Raw genomic sequence first — 9646 nt, 5'->3', positions numbered from 1 at the left:
ACAATCTTATTTTATATTTTTATTTTTTGTTATAAGTATTATTATTATTATTATTTTAATTTCCATCTCTAGTTTATGATTAGTATTATTATTATTTAATTATGATGAATACTATAAATTAGCTCAATACCTTGAGCCGTATATGAAGCTTTTAATACATATTTAAAATCGATTGAATTCATATATTAAGATTTGTGACATATTTGACTGTGCTTAGTGTTGTACATTTAAAGGTAGAGTTGATTATGGGTTTTTTAAATTGACTATGTTAACATTGATTAATTATAAAAAAAATGACACTCTTATTATAGAAATTAATAAAATTAGATAATCTATAACTAAGCAAGAATGTAAAAACTGTTTAACTATCCAATATGATTATTATTTTTATTATAGACAAAGCTTGCTACTAATTCTTTTGGATTTAATTGAAATACACTCGTAATCTAAATGTTTTTTACATTATTATCTAATCAGGAATGCTAAGAACCTTATTTGCTAATTTTATGATTACTCCAACCAAATTTCAAACAATAAAATTGGATCTCTAATTTCTTCATTTATTCCACATCATTGGATACCCAAATTCTGACATAGGTTCTTCGTACCAAGAAAAGAGAACCTATCATTTTTTTCTAGAGCTATCAACTTTTGACAAGTTATTATCCAGTCATGTGAAGGTCAGACTAAAAGCATATCCAATGGTATATTATTAAAAAGAAACTATTGTCAATAAAAATATTATTTTAATTTGAATTTTATCAATATATTTTCTTAACATTGAAGAGAGTAATCTATAGAATAGTTAACTCTTTTAAATTTAAATAGCAGGATCAACAATAAAATAAATATCACTGTTCTTTTATTTTAATTTTTTAATGTTTTGATAAATTTCTACATGAACATATTATTTTATTTTAGTTTTTTTAGTAATTTGACATATGAACTTTTTAAATTTCATGTAAATATTTTTTTTAAGTTGAAATATTTTTTAATGATTTGATTAATAAATTAAAATTAAAATTTATGATTTGTTTTTCTTTTTAAAGTCTTTTCAACTTTTCATGTTTTATACATAATTTGAATATTAAAATTTATATGTGATTATTTTTATTATATAAATATGGATATTTTGAAAAGAAAAAGTTATATGATAATATTATAATATTTAAATTTTAATTTATTAATAAAATTATTAAAAAAGATCTTAACTGAAATAAAATAAATAAATTGCAATGTAAAAAGTTGAGAAGAGTGAAGTGGCAAATATTAAATACGAGTCTGCGACTTCACTTTTTTTTTTCAATCAAAATCGTGAATACAACTTAATCATTTGTATAATATTTAAATGAGAAATGATACTTTGTACTTAATGCGATGTTATCTGGGACGATTTTAAATTAAATCAAGCTTATATTTATACAAGAAAGTAATATAATAATTTAGATAGATCCAATGGACTAATATTAGAAATTTATGAAATTTTATGTTTGGGATCGATGGATGTTAATATATTTGTGTTGGGTATAACTTGAAATTTTAATTCAAGAGTCTCTGTAATATTTTCCTTGGGCGAGAAGAGGGTTTTGTGGGCGAAAGTTCAATAAAATTATTGTGCTTAGTGTCTTTTAAATATTTTAAATTTTTTAAAACTTATATCTCTTATTATCTATATATAATTGAAATATTATGTTAATGTAATAGAAAATAAATGATAAATTATTAATATTTAAATTAAAATAAATAATAAGTGAATTATTATGTGGCATTAGAAATGTAGTAATTCCAAGAAGGAAAGTGATGATACTTTTCTACTTCTCTGTCAAAACTGTTAAAAATTACGACATCAACATTTCTATCGGCATATAATCTTCCATTTTTTATATTATATTATCGACTCACTATGTCTCTATAAATATCTTAAAACGTTGATCAACATCGAAGATGAAGACAATAGTAACGATGGAAGTACCAACTTGACACAGCTTACCCACTCTAGAATTTCTTTTAAAAAGTACACCATTTTTGTAATTTCATAATGAAATTACACTACATTAATAAAAACACTCTAGTTTAGTTATCGACTATCTCATTCTTAGGTAAACATAACATCTAGAAATGCATCTAACTTTTGGTCCAATCTGTTCACTTAAACTATATAACTCTATATCAAGTAAAAAGTAGTAGAAAATTATTGTAAAACAAATGAAATACAAAAAATGCACATCATATTACCAGGAGTTCGGTCTTCATGCATGTTTAAATAGATTTGAGTTAGTCCTTAATTCCTGATCAAAGAACAAACTGTGTTATACAAAACAAGACTGATTTTGAAGTATTTGTATTCTAAACCACTTTAAAGAAAAAATACTAACAAGAAAAATCACGTTGTGCAACTCAAATTACATTCTAAAACTAATTGTAAACAAAACGTATTAACCTTTCCGTAAGGAAGGGACGAGTACACAAATTTTTATTATGTGCAGAATGAAAAGGCATAAACATACACTCAACAAATTTTTATTATGTATTCACTAAAGCTTAGTCATGTTAGTATTTCCTTCTCCATGAAGTCCACTTGAGTTTGAGATGGTACCACAAAGGTGGTATTCCCAGCACCCCTCCTGTTAGTCTTGGATCAAACACATCAAATTGGACCTTTCTTAAGGAATCCAAAAGAACCTGAGAAGGCACTGCTGGAAGGAGCACTGGAAGAGCATCAGCAGGCACACTTGCAGCTAACTTCCGAGCCTTTTCTAAGTGTGCATTGGCTACTGATGCCATGTCATAAACAGCATCACAAAGGCCCTCGCGAGAATCCACCCACCTCTCTTCCCCATCTCCTTGCTTAACTATTAGCCCATGCTTGGATGCTATTGCAGTTGGGATATAAGAAAAATGTCGGTTGTGAGATGCGTGGTATGGCAGTGATTTGAGGAGCAAGAGAATGCCACTGGCCTTGCCGATATGTGAGGCTGCATGATCAGCTGCAGCAGACGTTATACCACCTGCTTGAAGTGTCAGGTACAGCATAGTTGATACAGTGTCCTCTGCGTATTTCTCCAACTCTCCAATACTTTCTGGCATGTCAGTAACCTCTCTTTTTGCATCATTGATCCGAGCCTCAACGGATCGTTTCAACCATATCTTGCTAAGTTTGGTCTCAGCTATCACAGATGACAGGGCCTGTGCTGTTGGATGTTCAATCAATTTATTGGCGAACATTTTGTCTATGGCTTCCTGCCACCAGACAAGACGCATAAGGCCAATCCTGGGATCTGAAGCAATATCCATAGCTCTAGCTGTTTCAACATTCAAGGCACGGAGAGCAAATGCAGCCTTCCGCATGGATGGAGGCAGCTCCAGAAGGCAAAGATAGTGATGATAATCATAACTTCGCACTTGCTGTACGCAATGGGAGAAAGCTGCCCTTAAGTTACTAGACGCCGAACCACCGTTCATGGCCTACAGATGAAAGTTGCATCTATCACAAATGTTAGTACGTAGAAACAGATGCGTAACAAAGTATATGTTAAAAGTTAGTTGAGGATAGGCCTTTGACTCTCTGTCCCTAGAAATTATAACAAGTACTTTAATACTGCAGATACGTGAAGAGTGAATAGCTAATTCTGATCTCTGAAACTAAAAAGGTGCAGAATATTTTGTCAAAGTATTTTTGTATATAAATACTTACATAATGATTTAAATTAGATGGTACACAGATTTAAACTTATGATTACTAATTACATAATAATTTTTCTAATAGTATACTTCACTTCCCAAAAAAACAGCCCCAGATGAATATGAGATCAGTTAACACAAAATAAACCATACAGGTGAAATGCAGTCAGTTGGTACAAAATAAATAACTGCAAAAATGCACCCAACTGAGCAATCCTCCGTCGGTATGTATGTCACTGATGAAGCAATAAATATGAAATGAGTATACTACATCCAGGTCATTTACACGAACATAAAAAAAGAAGAAAGTCAAGATAAACAACAGTATATAAAATATTCCAACCCTGTGCATCTAACACTACTCTTCCATTGCGGTTGAGTATCCCATATTAAGATATATCATAATTACTAGAAATACAGTAAAAAAAACACTCTTTGTAAGTCTTGGAGAATGCTCCCACATTTTTTGGGCTTAAGTCCAATTCATTTCTAATATGATTTTAGAGTCTATCTAGCTTAAATGTTGGGCCAATGGAAGATATATAATCTTGGCATGGCAAGAATATTTTAAGATGTCCTGCAACGGCTAGAAATATAACCACAACAATACATTTTATAAAACTATGACAATCCTACCTGATACCTATCGCCGAACCATATTTTAGCTTTAAAGATTGGTTTACTAATGGAGATGCTCCAAGTGAGACTCTTTCGTACCACGCTGCGTTTCCAACCGTAAGCGCGGTGACAAACGGTGGCTTTGGCCGGAGTTAGAGCGGACAGCAGCGGCGATGCGCGGTGGTGGCAGTGCGTGGCACGGCGGCGATGGACCTGGCTTGGATGCTCCCTTGCGCGAAAGAGGAAGAGTAGAGGCACTGCCCCTCCCTTGCACGTGCTAGAGATGAAGAAGATGGAGCGGAAGACCCCAAACGTGATAACCCCAGTGGCGAAGGCAGCGATCCCGGCGACGGCAGCCTGGATCAACGGAAATGGAGGCTCGTCAAAGGGATCTGTAGCTGCGGTGGTCTGAGCTGAAACGGGGGAAGTGGGGGAAAGATGGGGCTGCCCTCACGGGAGAGAAATGAAGATGAAGAACTTTGAGGTTTTGAAAACAGAGGAAAAGTGGGGTTTTGGGTTTGGGAAGGAGAACAGAAAATTAGGCCTGGGAAAGTTTTACTCCTTGCACCCCCTATTCTTAACGCTGCAATCCCTATGCTAATTATAATAATGGTTTGTTTCATTATAGGAAAGCTGGTTTAATTATAATATTTGCAAAACTATTTTTAGTAACATTTAAAATACATAAATTATTTATTGTTGAGTATTTGGATTTATTGAGTTAACAGTAAAAGTAAGAGAAATTAACTTCGGTTTAAAAAATATTTATTTTAAATAATATTATGAAAATTGTTTTACAGATATTTAACAAAAATTTAATAATTGGTATCTATATAAAATAATAATTGGTATTTAGTAGAGATTTGAATAATACAACCGTCATAACGCCACTTTCGTGTTCATATAGAAAATGAAATTTGATGGTGAGAATTGAGGGAAGTTTTTCATTTATGGAATTGATACAAAATAATATCGTGACTTAAAAAACAAAAAGAAATTTATCTGTCATGGTGATTTTTGGATAAGAATGGTGGTTATGATACGAAGGGAATGTCCTTGTTGATGTTAACTTTAATATAAAGTAAATTTATGAGATAGGTATGACATAAGAATTTTAGTCAATGCATATAGTATTTTGAAAATTGAGTCTAAATTATGTTAAAGATTTAACAAAATGATTTTGTCTCTACGAATGATTTAATGTGACGCAGTAAATTATGAATGAATTTGGATTTGAATAAGATATTTCTTAATGTTACGTGATGATTCAATGTAATTGATATAAATTGATGTTTTGAATCTTTAACGAGTTGATGTATTTAGTATTTTTGGATATATATATGTGTGTGTGTTTTTGTTTGTTGGAGTAGATCATAGTAATTTGATTACTAGTAGTGAGATGTAAACATTCATATATCAGAGTATTAATCAGTTTTTCCTAGCCAAGAAGAAATTTTTTTATTTTGGAAAAAATTTCCCCATTTCTTTAAATTTGAATAGAAACGTCCCATAAAAAAAATAAAACCTAGTAAATATGGCGTTGCCAAGTTAGTTTGTTGTGAGTTAGTGAGAAAACCTTAGAATCTGGTTTCCGTGGTGATAAAGAGTTTGAAACAAGTATAGTTTTGGGGAAATTTGAGTTGATTTGATTTGAGAGTGTAAACAAGAAAAGAAGGGGTTTTCCTTCTGGCTCAGATTCCTGAAGTCGATGTTTTCTGAGAAATGAAGAATCCGTTGAAAATCCTAGTAAAAGTGGCTTCTGGGGGTGAAATAAGGAGGCTCATCTGTGCCGAGGCAATCTCCAAGAACATGGTGTGTTTGAGGAGAAATAGGCCTAATTCTGAGCCTTGGTTTAACGGGAGGCAAAACAGGAAGCGGTGCTTCCTTGTTAAGGATTCTTGCTGCTTCTCTTACTGTTGGCCTCTTCTCATGATCAGGATGCACACATAGAAGCCCCACCAATAGCATCCTTTCCATATCTACTGCATCAAATTTCCCCATCAATCTTGGATCAGCACCCTCAATCAGTTTCCCCTTTTCCCACAAGCTCCACACATAGTCTACCACCACACTGCCATCATCTTCCACAGGCTTCCTCCCACTTCCCACTTCCAACACCACCACCCCAAAGCTGTACACATCACTCTTCACAGTAGGAACACCAGAATAAACATACTCAGGAGCAAGATACCCCATTGTCCCTGCTGGTATTGTAGCCTCCCTCCTGCTACAACTGTGCTCATACACTTCCGCAAGCCCAAAATCCCCAAGCTTTGCATTGAAATCTGCATCCAGCATTATGTTGCAGCTCTTCACATCCCTGTGAATGATCTGCCTCTCACACTCTTCATGAAGATAGGTCAGAGCAGCAGCAACCCCAAGAACGATATTCTCCCTTTGCCTCCACGATAGAACAATGGAAGAATTGAAGTTCCTGTGCAGAACCTTATTCAGGCTCCCATTGGGAAGAAACTCGTAAACCAGGACCAACTCTTTTCCCTCACAGCACCACCCCTTAAGCTGAACCAAATTCTTGTGCCGCAGGCAACCCACCATGGTGGCAAACTCGGTGGCAAAAGGGTTGTGCAAACAATTCAAATCCTTTTGCCTCTGAAATCTCTTCACTGCCACATCCCCTCCGAAGGGAAGATACCCTTTATAAACCTTGGCAGAGGCACCCTCCCCAACAAGCCTGTCACGATTAAACCCCATTGTCGCAGACTTAATCTCCGATAGTGACAACCTAGTCGGAACTTTACTCGTCCGAGACCCACAACTTTGCCTTTGCTCCATATTCTTCCTAACAACTCCTTTCTTCCTTGTCAAGAAAACACACACCACAATCATCGCCGCCAAAACCGACACCACAAACGCCGTCAACCCTCCCAACCCAAGAGCCATCTCCTTAATCTTTTTCTTTCTCTCATTCACCCTCATGTTCGAACCATGACCGAAATCCGTAGAATCCCCTTCGTAACACAAGAAACAGTCACCTTCATCGATCACGTCCATGGAGCGAGAGTCATGGCCGAAAGTCGTGAACTGCCAATGATGAACAAGGTAATCACTTGACCCCTTCCCATTGGAGGCCGTGAAACCAACGTGCATGAAGTCTTGAAGTCTCTCGGAGAGGTCTATTTGAGAAACAAGAATGGGAGTGGAAGGTCTGGTGGAGGAATAAGCGAGCCATACACTTACCATCTTGATTGCATGACGGTACTCCACCCATGCAGTGATGAGTTTGCCACTCTTGAGGTCAATGCCGCGGGAGAAGGCGTCGACGGACGCGAAGGAGGAGGCGCTGTTGACGTCGACGGCCACGTGGTTGTCGTTGATGTCGCCGAGGGAGGGGTCGAAGGTAGTGTCGAACTCGACGGCGAAGAAGGAGGTTGAGTTGGGGGAGGGTTGGGGGAGGCCCATGGAGAGGGCGGGGAAGTGGGTGGAAGAGGCAATGAGGAAGGCGAGGCCTTCGCCTGAGGGGCAGGAGGGAGAGGAGAGGATGGAGAAGGAGAAGCGGGAGATGAAGGAGGCGGTGGAGTTGGTTTGGGGGTCAAGAAAACGGAGGGGGTAGATGAAGAAGGCTCTGCCGATGGAGGAGGAGGAGCAGGAGGGTTGGTGGGTGGTGAGAGTGATGGCTTTGTGAGAGAAGAAGGCGTCACCGTAGAGGGTGAGGTTGTCGGAGGGGAAGAGAGGGAATGAAAGTACAGAGGGGAGGAGGAGGAAGAAGAAAAGTTGTGGGAAAGAGGAACAAAGCATTGCAAAAGAGAGGTTCTTGAAATGTGTTGCTTTCTGAAGAAGTTGCAGGTTTCATGGTAGTGGTACTTGGTTTTCGAGCTTTGGTTCTTGAAAGGTAACGAGTGAGAGATAAAATAGTGTGGAGGAATCATATCACAATCTACACCTGCTCAACTACAAGGATAGTTTGGAGTGTTTGATAAGAAGGAAAATAAATAACAAGATAATATATAATATATATATATATATAACTTATAATCAGTCAAATAGAATAAAAGATTCTCTAGAAATATATTAAAGTGTAAAAAGCTTAGGTTCAATTCAATTATAACATTTTTTTGAAATTAATTATGTCATTTGTTGAGTTAAGTTCTGATTATGCCCTCAATTAGAATACTATGTCTCTTTTGTCTTAATATTTCTCAATGAATGAATTTTTCATTTATTTTATATTTATCTCAGAAGAAAAATAATATAATGCTTAAAGAGTTAAAAAAATCCATTTGCTAATTAGAACGTCAATTATAAGGGTATGAAGAAGGGTGAGTTGTATTAGTGAATTGGTTGAGAATTTTGCGTAGTCCACATAGTTTATGGATGGGTGTTGCTCCCTCCACCCCCACACATCTCTTCCTCCACTTCCCCTTTACTATTTTGCCCCTTCCTCCACCTTTCCTTTACTATTTTGCCCCTCAGTAAAATTTTATTTTTAAAATTGTTGTTTTTTAATTTTATTCATTTATAACATATTTCACTGATAACCTACGTAGTTCCTTGTATGAGTAAAATATTTTTCTACAAAGCTTGGTGATCGTGAAAAGAATTATCAAACAATCTTCTTCTTGTTCTCGGTGCAGTACGTGGTGCAGTGCGTTTATGGTGTAGTGTCCTTGTCGTGGTTCCTCTCCAGGTACGTAGTCATAATCCTTCCAATAATCCTAAACCCTAAATCCTTCCCATACTTCCAATAATCCTTTTAATATCCAAGCCTATAATCCTTCCATGAGCCGCAAAACGTAGTAAAATAAAAACGAAACGTAAAAGGAACACTGCCTATGGACGGATGACATCCTTCAACGGATGTCAACATCCGTTGAAGGCAAAACGGATGTCGACATCCGTTTAAGGCAAAACGGATGTCGACATCCGTTTTGCCTTCAACGGATGTTGACATCCGTTGAAGGATGTTGACATCCGTTGAAGGATGTCATCCGTCCAGAGGCAGTGTTCCTTTTACGTTTTGTTTTTATTTTATTTACAGTAATTTATATTTAAATTTATAATTTTAAATGTTATATATGATTAGTTTTTAAACGTAATAATTTTGTTAAAATATGAATTTGTTAAAATATGAATTTGTTATAGGTGGAGAAGAAGCTTAACGGAAGAGAGAAAGGTAAACGAAAATGGAAGAGAGGAAGAGGTGCAGAGGAAGTAAATAAGAAGTTTTAAATAAATTAAAATATTAAAATAATAAAAATAAAAAATTTTAACTTTTGAGGATATAATTGTCATTTTAGAAGGATATAATTGGCATTTTAGAAAATTGGGGAGGTAGAGGAAGAGACGTGTGGGGGTGGAGGGAGTAACACCCTTTATGGATCAGCAAAAT

At 35.7% G+C, this 9646-nt stretch overlaps 2 protein-coding genes across 3 annotated transcripts; both read right to left on the bottom strand.

Annotated features, from left to right (window-relative positions):
* Positions 1-2371: 2371 nt before the first annotated feature.
* LOC124835489 (Terpenoid synthases superfamily protein) lies at positions 2372-4780 on the bottom strand. 2 transcript variants are annotated; one of them, XM_047310421.2, is made up of 2 exons: positions 4318-4780; positions 2372-3484 (listed from the first exon to the last, which is right to left on the bottom strand). In XM_047310421.2, the coding sequence occupies exon 2, from the start codon at positions 3460-3462 to the stop codon at positions 2551-2553; it is 912 nt and encodes a 303-aa protein (XP_047166377.2). In that variant the 5' UTR covers positions 3463-3484; positions 4318-4780; the 3' UTR covers positions 2372-2550. The 2 variants fall into 2 exon arrangements, with proteins under 2 accessions (XP_047166377.2, XP_047166385.2); XM_047310429.2 differs by having other exon boundaries at positions 2372-3465.
* Positions 4781-6033: 1253 nt separating this feature from the next.
* LOC124835481 (Concanavalin A-like lectin protein kinase family protein) lies at positions 6034-8055 on the bottom strand. Its single transcript, XM_088096003.1, has one exon. The coding sequence runs from the start codon at positions 8053-8055 to the stop codon at positions 6043-6045; it is 2013 nt and encodes a 670-aa protein (XP_087952129.1). The 3' UTR covers positions 6034-6042.
* Positions 8056-9646: the final 1591 nt, after the last annotated feature.

This window comes from Vigna umbellata, chromosome 8, assembly GCF_029865625.1.
Source record: "Vigna umbellata cultivar VRB3 chromosome 8, Vumbellata_1.0, whole genome shotgun sequence".
Lineage (NCBI taxonomy): Eukaryota > Viridiplantae > Streptophyta > Magnoliopsida > Fabales > Fabaceae > Vigna > Vigna umbellata.
This window is presented reverse-complemented; position numbering and strand designations above follow the sequence as displayed.